At 35.6% G+C, this 13,865-nt stretch overlaps 1 protein-coding gene across 5 annotated transcripts in view; it reads left to right on the top strand.

Moving 5' to 3' along the window:
* The window catches only part of EXOC6B (exocyst complex component 6B), a 584,426-nt gene that overhangs the window by 292,723 nt on the left and 277,838 nt on the right, over nucleotides 1-13,865 (top strand). For all 5 annotated transcript variants that reach the window (XM_037048101.1, XM_037048102.1, XM_037048103.1 and 2 more), the window contains 5 exons: nucleotides 2,933-3,016; nucleotides 4,251-4,297; nucleotides 5,795-5,915; nucleotides 12,192-12,263; nucleotides 12,952-13,049. In XM_037048101.1, the coding sequence (XP_036903996.1) occupies nucleotides 2,933-3,016; nucleotides 4,251-4,297; nucleotides 5,795-5,915; nucleotides 12,192-12,263; nucleotides 12,952-13,049 (422 nt within the window). The remainder of the gene's footprint in view (nucleotides 1-2,932; nucleotides 3,017-4,250; nucleotides 4,298-5,794; nucleotides 5,916-12,191; nucleotides 12,264-12,951; nucleotides 13,050-13,865) is intronic.

Below are 13,865 nucleotides of genomic sequence, written 5' to 3' on the forward strand. Positions count from 1 at the left end.
TATTCCATCAGTAGCATTTGAGTTTTAAAATATATCGATGATTAAAGGAATTTGAAGCTGCAGTGGCAAACCTCTATAGTTCCCCTGTTGACGTGTTAGCCAATGAGCAAGCACTTCATCTGTTACTCAGCTGGGCGGGTCAGACCTCTACTTCTCAAATCCAACCTGTAAGCACCAAGTTCACAAAATTGGCAGGGGACATCGAATAATCAGAGGTGAACTTATTTAGCAGCCTCTGGGGAAAATCCACCTCATTTTTGTAAATTAAGTTGGTCTTTTCTTATGTTTTTATTCTATCGAATGATTATTTGAAAGGCAAAACTGTATCTAGTTTACAAGTAAGTAGAGGTTCATGCTTTTGTTTTTGTATACAATTTCATCTTGAATATTTTTTATCATTTATAACAAATAATGACACTTGTATACTGTGGTCTAATTAAAGAGAAGGCTTTCTCTAAATTCTCAGCCATTGTATCTTGGCTCCAAAGCATGTTGAATATGTAATGTCACACCAGAATAATAAAGGGCCTTTAGGGCTGTTAACCTTCAAATGGAAAGCCCTTCAGTGTGTATGGAATGTGATTAACATTTAGTTACACCACTACGCCGTGCAGCGGTGACAAGTGGCGAATGACTAACAAACCCACAGGCAGTTTCTACTTCTTATTTTTAACACAGAATTATTTGCTACCTCATTAACTTATGGACTAAAGAAGCCTTGAAATAGCTGTCTTAATGTTTGATTTTATTTTATAGGCAGAAAAACTCAGGTGTGTACAGTTATAATCACTTCAGCATTTTAAAACCTGTGTTTTCAAGTTACACCAGGGGTCAACAAATCATGACCCTTGGGCCACATCCTGCCTGCTGCCTGTTTCTGTATGACCTGTGAAGTAAAATTGGTTTATATTTTAAAATGGTTGGTAAAAAATCAAAAGAAGAATAATATTTTATGACAGGTGAAAATTATATGGGATTCTAATTTCAGTGGCCACAAGTAAGGTCCGATTGGAACCCAGCCACACTGACTTCTACATTGTCTATGGCTGTGTGTGCCTTCAACAAAGTTGCAACAAAGACTGTACGGCTAACAGAGCCTGAGAGTATTTGCTCTGATACCCTTTACAGGAAACGTTTGGTTACTCCGAAGCTATGCTGTTAAGTTTACAAGGTTTAGCACCTTAAGTCAACTTTCCCTATTCAAAGAACTCATGTTGAATAAGATTCTTCAGACCTTTGGGAAGGTGAAGGAAACTGAACTGAGTATAGCAGGAAGTTTATACTTTCTCACATGGGCAGGGCTTTTACTTTCTTCATTCATTTTTTACTTAATTTTTGAACAAGCACTTGCATTGTGGGTATTATGCATCAGATACTGTTCTAAAAGCGTTGTAGCTCTTCTAAAGCTTCCTAATAATTACGTGTGGTTGGCATCTCTACAAATGAGAAAACCACAGCACATCTATTTGTGAAAGTTAAATAGTTAAATAGTGGAAGTTAAATTAGTGAATGGGAAGTTATATAACTAGTCATATGAGCTGTAGAGCTAGGAAGGGGCGGAGCCACGATTTGAATGAAATTGGCTGTTCCAGAATCAGCGCACTTACCCATGTGCAATGCCATCTTTTCCTTTCCACTCTTGTGTATTTAGACAAGTCTTAAATTAAAACTAGACTTTAGTAATAGGGGAGCATCCTGTTTCAAAAGCATTGAACTTATATGTGTTTACTTGGGCTGCTGTAACAAACTGTCGCAAACCGGGTGGCTTAAAACAACAGAAATCTGTTCTGTCATAGTTTTGGAGGCTAGAAGTCAAAAATCCAGGTGTCAGAAAGCCATCTTCCCTCTCAGGCTGGGTAGAATTCTGCCTTGCATCTTTCTAGCTTCTGGTGGTGGCCGTCACTCCTCAGGGTCCCCTGATTTGCAATGGTGCCACTCTAGTCTCTGTCCGTGTCACCACATGACATTCCGTTTGTCTCTGTCTCTGTGTCTTTTCTCCTCTCTTTTGAGGACACCAGTTTTATTGGCTTAAGGGATACCCTACTTTAGTATAATTGTATTTTCTTTATGTATGGTTGTACATTAATTTAATTACATCTTCAATGATCCTATTTCTAAATAAGGTTACACGGAAAGATCCTGGGAAGGACGTGAATTTTGAGAGGGCACTGTTCCATTCAAACCAGTTACAGAGCTCTTGAGGTAGTGCTTGTTCTCCAGCATCTTGAGTTTAAGCCCAGAAACCCCAGAAAAGTGGAAACTATGCACTGAGAATTTCCAGGCCTTCCAACCAACTAACTAACTTCCTTCCTTCCTTCCTTCCTTCCTTCCTTCCATTCTGTGATAGAATATGTTCTGGAAAGACTAATTTATTGTTCTCAGTTCCTACATTTCTCCTGCCTATCTTTGGCTCTTTGCTCATGATTCAGTTTTATTCTGGACATTTTTCTTCTGGAATGTTCTATAAGTTTTTTTTAGAGAACATTTTCTCAACTCAAGCCTCTGAGAATGTTGGTTTGCTCTATTCCTATTCTATTAATTAATAGAACTCTATTAGAATAGAGTTAGAACTTAATAGAATAGAGTTAGAATTAATAGAACTCTAATAGAACTCTATTAGAATAGAATAGAACTCTATTCTATTAATTTGTGATAGTCGATTCAGAAATCAGCTTTGGTGTTTCAGGGGCTGAGTTCTAGTAGTTTCCTCTTAAGAGTTTTTTGTATCCATCACTATAGAATTTGTAAGTAAAGTTCAACAAATAGTAATACTTATTTTTTATTTTTCTGTGATTATTATAATTGTTAAAATAGAAGATCTTGAGAAATGCGGGGAGGCCTCACTTCCTGACCTGAGAGCTTCTCTTTTCCAATGAAATACCAGAGTAATTGGTCCAATTGTGTCAACTCATTTCCTTTCATTTGTTCACAGGGTGCCCGGGAAACATTTGAGAACTATTATCGAAAACAGAGGCGAAAACAGGCCCGCTTGGTGCTACAGCCTCCATCTAACATGGTAGTATCACCACGTTTACTTTTCTCACTTTTCTTTTCTTGTATGTTTTATTTATTTTGCATATATGCCTAAATTTTTTTTTAGTTGTTAGTCTAAGACTACTTTTTTATTCTTGTTTATTCTATTATAGTTGTCTCAATTTTCCCCTTTGCTGTCCTCTGGCCAGCCTACCCCGACCCTGCTCCCACAGTCAGTTCCCACACTGTTGTCCATGTCCGTGGGTCAGTCATACATGTTCTTTCATTAATCTCTTCCCCTTCTTTCCACTCTTCCCCCTCCCCCCCCTTTTCTCTGGCAGCTTGTCAGTCCATTTCATGTTTCTGGTTCTATCTTGCTCCTCAGTTTATTTTGTTCATTAGATTCCTCTTATAAGTGAGGTCACATGGTATTTGTCTTTCACTGACTGACGTATTTCACTTAGCATAAGTCTCCAGTTTCATCCATGCTATCTCAAAGAGTATGAATTCCTTCTTTTTTCTGCTATGTAGTATTCCATTGTGTAAATATACCGTAGTTTTTAAATCCATTCATCTACTGATGGACACTTAGGCAGTTTCCAACACTTGGATATTGTATATAATACTGCTATGAACATAGGGGTGCATAAGTTCTTTAGAATTGATGTTTCAGGATTCTTAGGATATGTTCCCAGCACTGGAATCACTGAGTCAAAAGTCAGTTCCGTTTTTAGTTTTCTGAGGAAAGTCCATATTATTTCCCACAGTGTATGCACCAGTGTGCATTCCCACCAGCAGTGCATAAAGGTTCCCTTTCTCCACAGCCTTGCCAGCACTTGTTCTCTATTGATTTGTTTAGGATGGCCATTCTGACCTGTGTGAAGTGGTATCTCCTTGTGGTTTTAATTTGCATCTCTCTGATGGCTAGTGATATTGAGCATCCTTTCATATGTCTCTGGGCCTCCTGTATGTCCTCCTTGGAGAAGTATCTGTTCAGGTCCTTTGCCCATTTTTTAATTGGATAGTTTGTCTTCCTGGTGAGATCACTCTGATGAATGTAAAAAAAATACCAACTCCAACATCTGTTGATTTCTGTGTGTCAGACATTGTTCTAAGTCTCATTTTGTCCTCACTGTAGCCCTATGAGGTAGGTACTATTATTATGTTTACCTGATAATCTCGGGAACTGAATCTTAAGAAATTCAAAAGCTGATATTAACTTTGTCTTAATGTAGCAAAACAGAAATAATAACTTTTTCTTCTTTGCTTCATTGCAGCATGAAACTTTAGATGGCTACAGGAAGTATTTTAATCAAATTGTAGGGTAGGTATATGTGTGTGTGTGTAAATTTATGTACTTTGAATACATAGATTTGTGAGACTTGGAAAAAAATAAATCAAATTTTCTTTGGAATTTTTTTTTTGAATTCTTAAGGCAAGATTTAGTTTTGAATTTCTGATGATTTCAAAGGAATGGTTTCAATGTTATATTGCTGCAAAGGACTTTTTGTGGATAAAGGGAGAAAAGCACTGAATTGTAATCCTATTGTATTTGATGTTTTGTTTTTTCATTCTTGGTAAGAGGGAACCAAATAATCAGCAAAAGTTGGCAGACTTTTTCTAAAAAGGACAAATAATAAAGTATTTTAGGCTTACCATGCTGTAAGTTTTTTTTTTTTTCCCACAAGTATTCAGTTCTGTTGCAGTGTGAGAGCAACTATCGACAGTACGTCTGTGAGTGGGCATGGCTGTACTTCGGTGAAACAATGTTCATAAACACAGTGGGCTGGGTGCATCCCCGGGGGTGCAGGGTTTGCCCCTCTGTCTACAGTATCTATGCTAGTGTGGGGTTGCACTTCCCAGCTGAACATCCCAAACATAGGCATCTTATTCTAATTTCAAAATAATTACTGCAGCTTAAAGAAAGGGAAAGAAATTGGATTGTTCCATGGAGAGGGGAGGGAATTTCAGGGGAAATGGGGAAGGGTTTACAGGAACAAGTATAAAGGACACATAGACAAAATCTAAGGGGGATGGAAATGGGAGGGAGGTGGGGAGGGCTGGGGGGTGGGCTGGGATGGGAGTAAAAGACAAAAAACTGTACTTGAACAACAATTAAAATAAATTTTTTTGCAAAAAAATAGTAAAGGAAAAAGATTTAAATATATTTGATTAGATTAAGATTTTTGATTTAATTGATAGTTTTGATTAAAATATATCATGAATATTCCATATTTAAATAATTGTTTTAATTAGTATGAATATTTAGGCAAGGGAGCTTAAAGTACACTTTAAATGCATAAAAATGTAAAAGCCTCTGCAGAATGTTGTTTGCAGTTTTTTATCTTTGTCAGATACCTTTTCAATAGTTTATTAGGAAAGTCCATATAACAACAAGGATAATTATTTTGATATTTTCTGTGTTGAGTTCTTAATATATGTATTTTATCTTTTATTGTCTCTTTAAAGCCTATTGGTTTTTTAAAAATGTACTAATGGCCTGATGTTTTTAGTATGATAAAATTAGCCTTCTTTTTCTATAAATATTTACTTCCCTTTTAAATTGCTGGAAAACATGCTTAACATTTAACAGAAATGTAATTCGAATTTCTGTAAAAGTGGTTAAGAGGATATCAGGATCAGGGGCATAATTCTATGTCCAAGAAATCTGATTTTATTTAAGATACCAAACAGCTTTCTTGAAGAAAAAATGACTATTAACTGAGAATTTCATGGCAGCTCTTAATGTTTGTCAAACCTTGGAGATAGTATGTAAACTGTAATTTCTGACAGCTGTGCTTTCTTTTTTCCTCAATCCTAGATTTTTTGTGGTTGAAGATCATATTTTACATACAACCCAGGGCTTAGTAAACAGAGCCTACATTGATGAACTATGGGAAATGGCACTTTCAAAAACCATCGCAGCACTCCGTACCCACTCGGTATGTAAGAAGCCCAAAGAAGTTCTTACTTCAAGCTTATTGTCTATGGGATCCAGTGTTTTACTGTTTTAAAGAATCATTTGTGTGTCATTTGAAATCTGAGATCAGGGTGCCAGCATGGTGGGTTCTCCGTGAAGACTTTCTTCCTGGTTTGCAAATGGTCACATCTTTTTTTTTATATATTTTATTTGTTTATCTTTAGAGGGGAAGGGAAGGAGAGAAGGGGAGAAACACCAATGTATGGTTGCCTCTCATGAGTCTCCCGCTGGGAACTGGCCTGCAACCCAGGCATGCGCCCTGACTGGGAATCGAACTGCGATCGTGTGGTTCCCAGGCGCTCAATCCACTGAGCTACACCAGCCAGGGCCACAAATGGTCACATCTTTATCATGTCCTCACATGGTCTTCCCTCAGGTGCATTCTAGTGTCTCCTCATCCTTTTGGAAGGACACTGATCCCATCAGATTAGGGTCCTACCCTATTACCTCATATGATCTTAATGATCTAAGGCCCTGTCTCTAAATGTAGCCACAATAGGGGTTAGGGTTCAGCATGTGAATTTCGGGGAACACAACATCAGCTCATAACATCTGCTCTTTTCCAATGTATTTTGAAGACTGCCATTATCATATAATGATTCATATGCTAAGGTCTGTTTCCAGGCTCTGTAATACTCCCTTTCCCCTTCCTTCTCCTTGTATGTCTTTAGTCAGTACCCCCCTGTTTTGATCATTACACCTGAAATAGGACGGTTTAATTTTCTATAGGACATGTATTCTCCAAAATCCTTTTTAGAAGATGCTATTTATCTTATTATTTTTCAAGAATAATTTGAGAATTACTTTGCCATATTTCTTCTACCTCTTCCCCCTCCCCCCATCTGTAAATTTAATTGGAAATAATTGATATATTTTAAAATTTGGTATTTTTCACGAGGAAAATGTATACTTTTCTCTTACTTGCTTTCATGTCTTTTGGTAAAATATTTTATGCTCTTCATCTAAGTCCTATGTTTGGTGCTTTATGGTCTTTTCAGGTAATATTTTAAGGAAGTTTTTTCCCAATTCTATTTATTAACTAATATTACTGTTACTTAATGGAAAACTTTGATTTTGTTTGTTTTTGCTTTGTTCATTTGAGTGACTTTTTTCAATTTGTTTTTTCCTGGGGAAAGCTGTTTGTTTGTTCTTAGAAAACTTAGATTTCTTTCCAGTGATTTCTTTTACATAAAGCAGTGGTCTTAACTTTTGTGTGTGACCAATAACATTTGATGAATCCCTGTGATGAATCTGTAGGGCTCTCTCATCAGGACTGCACACTCTCTTCATCATGCAGTTGCTTCGATGTCATTAGGAGCAGGGCACTCTCCAAGTGTGCTAGTTAAAGTATACATGTATATAGAAAATTAATCTTAATGGAGTTTCTCCTTTTAGATTGACCACATGTTCTTTTGAATTAAAGAGTAAATAATAAAATGCCCACCGCCACCCCCACTCAGCATCAATCTACAGAGGGAGAGAAAGTGGATTGGCTAGGGCAGGACGTGGGCAGCAGGAGCAAGGGCGCAGTGGCTCCCAGGGCACAGGTTTCTTTCTGAAGTGAAGAAAGTGTTCTAACATTGACTGTATTTGCGTTTGCACATATCTGCAAATGTACGAAAAAACTACACACCAATGAATTATATATTCTAAATCAGTGACTTGGGTGGTGTGGGAATTGTATCTCAAGAGAGCTATTAAAACATGAGTTAACATTGTTCACCCACATTTACTCACTGAGCCATTCTATCTGTTATGAGACAAAATAGTTGATGTCACAGATGTGAATTCTATTTTATGACACTGTTTATTGCATTACATTACCCACAAGCAAAGCAAAATAATAATGACCCACCCATCAAAACAAATTATATCAGTGATTGTTGTTTGTTTATGAAAAATATGTATTTTAAACTCTATTTAAAACTCCTTTTTTACTTTTTCTATTGAATTATTAGTTATTATACAAGTTGGAAACATTTCAGAAGATAATATTTCAGGTATTAATGCATATAATAGTCTCATGGTGATTTCAAAACAGTAAAGATCTTATACAGTGTCATACCTAGAATTCAAGTTTAACAATATATTAAAAGGATAATATGCTAATACAATGGAGAGTTCATATCAGAAATGATTCAATATTAGATTTGCTGATATACTTGCTAATATGATTGTTAATATGATAATGGATCATCTGATAATACTGAAAAGGTATTTTTTTTAATATATATTTTATTGATTATACCATTACAGTTGTTCTATTCCCCCCCTTCATTCCCCTCCACCTGCACACTCCCTCCCCCACCATTCTCCCCCCTTAGTTTATAACCACGTGTCTCAAGTTCTTTAGATTCTATATTTCCCCTACTATTATTTCCCTCCCCCCTATCTATTTTCTACCTACTGTCTATGCTATTTTCTGTACCTTCTCCTCCTCCCACTCCCCTGTTGCTAACCCTCCATGTGTTCTACATTTCTATGGTTCCACTTCTGATTTAGCTGTCCTCTTGGTTTGCTTTTGTTTTAGGTGTGGTTGTTAATAACTGTGATGAGTTTGCTGTCCTTTCACTGTTAATATTTTTCATCTTCTTTTTCTTATATAAGTCCCTTTAGCATTTCATATAATAAGGGCTTGGTGATGATGAACTCCTTGAACTTGACCTGAAAAGGTATTTTTAAGATTAAGAATTATGGAACTGTGACTCAAAAAACTTACATTTTATAGATATAAAATATTGCATACTTTTATTAGGTAGCGAAGAGTGTGTACTGTGATAGTGGTTTTATACATATCCACATGCACATTCAAACCTGTTACCCGTCACACACGTAATTTAAGTGTTTTTGAGTCAAAGGGTGTGCTAAGCTTATGTGTCTTTCCAGGTCTCCTAGACAAACTGTCATTAAAACAACATGAGGGGAAAACAGCTAAAGAGAGAAACTTGTCCAAGTACCATCTATAGGCTAGAAGTTTCAAAAAATTTCCTTTAACTTAGAAAGCAGATGGAATCAGAATAATGGCCGAACCTGAGAATTAAAATTATGTATGGTCGGGCATGGTTATTGTCAACGTTGGAGACATTCTTCCGGAGGGAATATAGGAACACTCAAAGTTCCAAGTCAACAGATACAAGGAGCAGGAATGGGCCTAAGGTGAATCATAAGGGAAATTATTTAGAGCTTTGCTTTCCAAACCCCTTGGTCAGCCAACTGCTTACCGTAATCATTTGGCCAACCTTACTACATAAATAGAGAGGCAACAGCATGATCAGTGAAGTTCTCTGGTACTGCTATTTGAACAAAGTGATTTATTTGCCCCACCCACTTACAAAGAGCCTGCACTCAGTTTCTTGGGAAATAGACTTAAAACTGTAGAGAATGAAACCCATGCCCATCATTTATAGTAGTCAACCTACTCCTTCATTCCACAACATGAACGACCAAGACTCATAAAATATTCTAGGGAAATCAATGACAGCAAATAGAATACAACAGTAAACAAGTAAAATAGCTATTCTTTAGCCAACATAAATAATTTATTGGCTTGGGAAAGAATTTACAAAGTAATAATCATTTTTCATTTTAGGAATATAGAAGTCTAGGTTATTCATACCAACCATTCAGCTGGAAATAAGTAACAGAGCTGCACTGTGTATGTATATCATGTGAGGTGTTCTTTAAGTCTTGGTAAGGATAGTAAGGACTTACCAGGTCAAGTCCCCGGGAAATGGGCCGTCCAAGGAGATAGGCTGAACACTTCAGTTACCTTTGCCTTGAGGTCACTTGTTAATCCAGACAGTTTGAACTTAGATTTTGACAATCTGTTGGGTCCACCCAGGATAGAGATGGAAAATATGAAAGGGAAGTTAAGAAACGTAGATAATTGATGTAGAGTTTTGGTTTTATCTAATAGTTAGAGAGAAAGGACAGTCACAAAGGAGGTGACTTTACTAATTGAATAAATAAAAGGCAATTTCCCTGCAGTGAAGAAAGACTATGTAGTTAAATTTGAAAGGATGCATCCTGGGTTGAGCAGGGTAAATGACAACAGACAGTTTTTTCACATCTGAAAATATATATTTTTTAGTTTGAAGGCAAAAGGAAGGCATTTTCAAACATATTAGGATTCAAAGTTTACATTTTACGTATCTTATCTTATTGGTGTTCTACAATGAGGAGTGTAAAATGAAAAAGAAATCCAATATATAAGATGAGATGGGATTAACTACAATATGTTAAAAAGAGGTTAAAACTCATGGATAAAGCTAAATACGTGATTGTCTATTTACAAAGTTTAATCCTGTTAAGAATACCTACCAAAGGAGGGACTTAATATTTAAAAAGTTTACATGAAAACTCTAGATTATTTCAAGTAAACTAGTGAGCAGACAGTATATGACTTATTAATAACTACTATAACATAATTTAAAAGACTTGACTGAATGAAAAACAAGAGAGGAAAACAAAAAAGGAAATAATTATAAATAGAAAACTTAAAATGGCTGGAACAGGTCCAAATATGTCAGTAATTGCAATGTTCTGCGAGGCACATAGAACTGAAGTTGAAGACCATTAAATTCAAGAGAAGAGATACATTTTGTATTAATATTTGTTTTAACCCACCAAAATGATAATAGCTTATTTATAGGAGACAAGCAAGAATAAATATGTATAAAAACAAAGCAGTTAATAATAAGAATAGAAATTGACAAACCACAACATTGTGGGGAAATTTAATACACTGTTTTCAGGAACTGAGATATCAAGTAGAGAGTAAGTAACCAAACTTTAATTAAGAGAATTTGAATAACAAAATCACCAAACTTTTAAAATAGTGACATATACATCTTTGCATCCTGCCCACAGAAACTATCTTCTATGTCATTTCAGGTTCCAAATTTGTTGCTAAGAGATTACACATGGATCTTATTTGTAATCTTTATTTTCCTGTGTATTTATGTTTATTTTCTCTTTTGTATTTGTTCCTTGTAGTTTTGCTTTTTCTTTGTTGTATGATCAGACTTGCCTAAGATTTGTCTATTTTATTAATTATATATATTCTTTTAGAAAATGAAGAAACATTTTTATTGAATTTGTCAGAGTCCCATTGGTTAATAAAATGTTATAGTTTACAAGTGTACGTTTTTTTAATACATCATCTGTATATTGTGTGTTCACAACTCAGAGTCAAGCCTCCTCTATAACTGTCCCCCTTTACCCTCTTCCGTCCGCCCTCACCCTCCTTGGGGATCACCATAGTGTTGTTTATGTGTCCAAGTTGTTTACTGTTTATATATATTTTTTATTTAATTGTTGTTCAAGTACAGTTTTCTGTTTTTTACTCCCATCCCAGCCCTCCCTCCCCCCCAGTATTGATTATATTTTTAAACTGAGCTTTTGGTTTCATTGATCCAATCTTTCCTGTGTTCTCTAAGTCATTAATTTCTGCTTTTAGTATTCTCTTTTTTTCCTGTCATTTACATATGGATTATTTTGGCTGTTTTCGGCCTAGCTTCATGAGTTGAGAGCTTAGTTTTTTAACTTTTCATCTTTTGTGTTTTTTAATATTTGAATATAAAGAAGTGCTTATTTTGAAAGTGGCTTTAACCACATTTCATAGGTNTTGTTGTTCAAGTACAGTTTTCTGTTTTTTACTCCCATCCCAGCCCTCCCTCCCCCCCAGTATTGATTATATTTTTAAACTGAGCTTTTGGTTTCATTGATCAAATCTTTCCTGTGTTCTCTAAGTCATTAATTTCTGCTTTTAGTATTCTCTTTTTTTCCTGTCATTTACATATGGTTTATTTTGGCCGTTTTTGGCCTAGCTTCATGAGTTGAGAACTTAGTTTTTTAACTTTTCATCTTTTGTGTTTTTTAATATTTGAATATAAAGAAGTGCTTATTTTGAAAGTGGCTTTAACCACATTTCATAGGTTTTGATATGAAGTATTCATTGTTCATTTTAAAATAACCCGCAGTATCAATTTAATGTATTCTATAACTGAAGAATTATTTAGAAGTGTGTTTTTAAGTTTTCAAGTGTTAAAAATGTAGGTCATGGCTTACTGGGGTCTCTACTCAGCCCCTCCCTGGCCAGATCTGTTGTTACCTTAAATCTGGTGTTGGACTCTTTCTTGAGAGCCTTCACCAGGTGAAGCAATAAACAATTAAATCAAAATTTAGTTTTATTTTTAATAATTAAGATGTTTTCTTAATTTTCTCTTATTTCCTTTAGTCTTACTGCTCTGATCCAAACCTCGTGCTAGATTTGAAGAACCTCATTGTGCTTTTTGCTGATACACTTCAGGTTTGTGACTTCTCTTTACATGTATTTATCTAGATTAAAATTTCATCAACTCTAAATCTTTTCACTGTCTACCTAAGCTTGAATAGTAAGTACCTTTCAATTTTCAGTTGTGTTTTTCTTTACCTAGAGCTGGATCTTTTTAACATTTCCTGATCATCCATTTATATTCTCATGAATAGTTCCTATCCCCCCTTTTTCCTTAGAGTCAGTCAGTTAATTGAAGCAGCCACTACCTTAGTCTTCCAAATGTTCTCAATTCACATTCAGTGCCCGTGGAACTTTAGAGTTTCTTAACTGCCATCTTAAATAATGCTTATTGATTTGAACCACATATTAATAAAATAGCATTAGAAATGTGAGTGGTAACATTTTCAGTTTCTCTCCTTTTTCCTGATGGTTCTATGCATTATAGGAAGAGATATAGGGAGAGGTTAGCTGATGTTTTACCCTGTATATGTTAATTTTAATTTTTACCTTTTGTTTTTCTCTGACTGGCTTAAATATTTTGGTATGTATTTTTTTACTTGAAAGATAAACACTAGATATTAAGTGGTAATGAAGAGCTCTTCATCATGGTTTCATTTAAATTGTTGGCCAAATAACAAAGATACCTTTCAATGCTTAATCTCTCTTGCTACTAAAAAATAATCACCTTATAAAATGAAGCTACTTCCTTATTTTGTTTCAGGTTTATGGTTTTCCTGTAAACCAGCTTTTTGACATGCTGTTAGAAATCAGAGATCAATATAGTGAAACTCTGCTAAAGAAGTGGGCAGGCATTTTTAGGTGAGAAATTATTTATGTTATTGTGTGTATGTGTGTGAGCACACACATGTGCATGTGTGTACAATGTGTTTATGTGTAAGGCATTTCAGATGCAATGGGCAGCAAGCAGGCTTATGGATTCTAGCTATGACCCAGGTTATGAATGACAATAAAAGTAAAGTGCAATGATGTCCTGCATAAAGTTCCCAAGATGTCCAGTATCAGTGTGGTAGTGTCTGCCTTGTGGGAATCCCCAAATCCCACGGTGGCTTTTTTTTGTTCCCTTGAATAGAGAAGCATCTTGGTTCATGCCATGTATATCATCTCGTGTCTTCTCATTCAATTTTTTGTTTTCTCTTTGGGGATCATGTCTAGCCGGTGGCTCATTCATAAGGGGGTGGGTTTTGAACTCTTTTGAATAGTTTTACTTCTTTGGAACATTTTTTATTTTTTTAAATCTTTTTTCAAAACCTCACTCACGTGATTCCTCATTTTTTCCTTCACACACACAGAAGAGGCCTATTATAACCCAATATTTGAAGCATATTATTTAAATAGTTGTCATAACATGCATATAGCAGTAAGAAAGTTATTTTGTTATGCCTCCCACTTAACAGATGTCTCCTTGGACTGGCATACACCCCACGTTAACTTGAGTTTTTTTCTCCTTTTGCGTGTTTACTCCTTTAGCCAGTGAAGTGATCGTCCTGCTTTTACTGCATGATTCCTTCCCCAGATCAGCTCACCCTGTTTTCAAGTTCCTACAGCTTTAAGGCCTTTCATTGCCCCTTCCGTCTTAACTCTGTATAGTGTATGAACATGTCTCTAATAATCACA

Source organism: Sturnira hondurensis, unplaced genomic scaffold (assembly GCF_014824575.4).
Source record: "Sturnira hondurensis isolate 20B ecotype Veracruz unplaced genomic scaffold, ASM1482457v3 Scaffold0006413, whole genome shotgun sequence".
NCBI classification, from domain to species: domain Eukaryota; kingdom Metazoa; phylum Chordata; class Mammalia; order Chiroptera; family Phyllostomidae; genus Sturnira; species Sturnira hondurensis.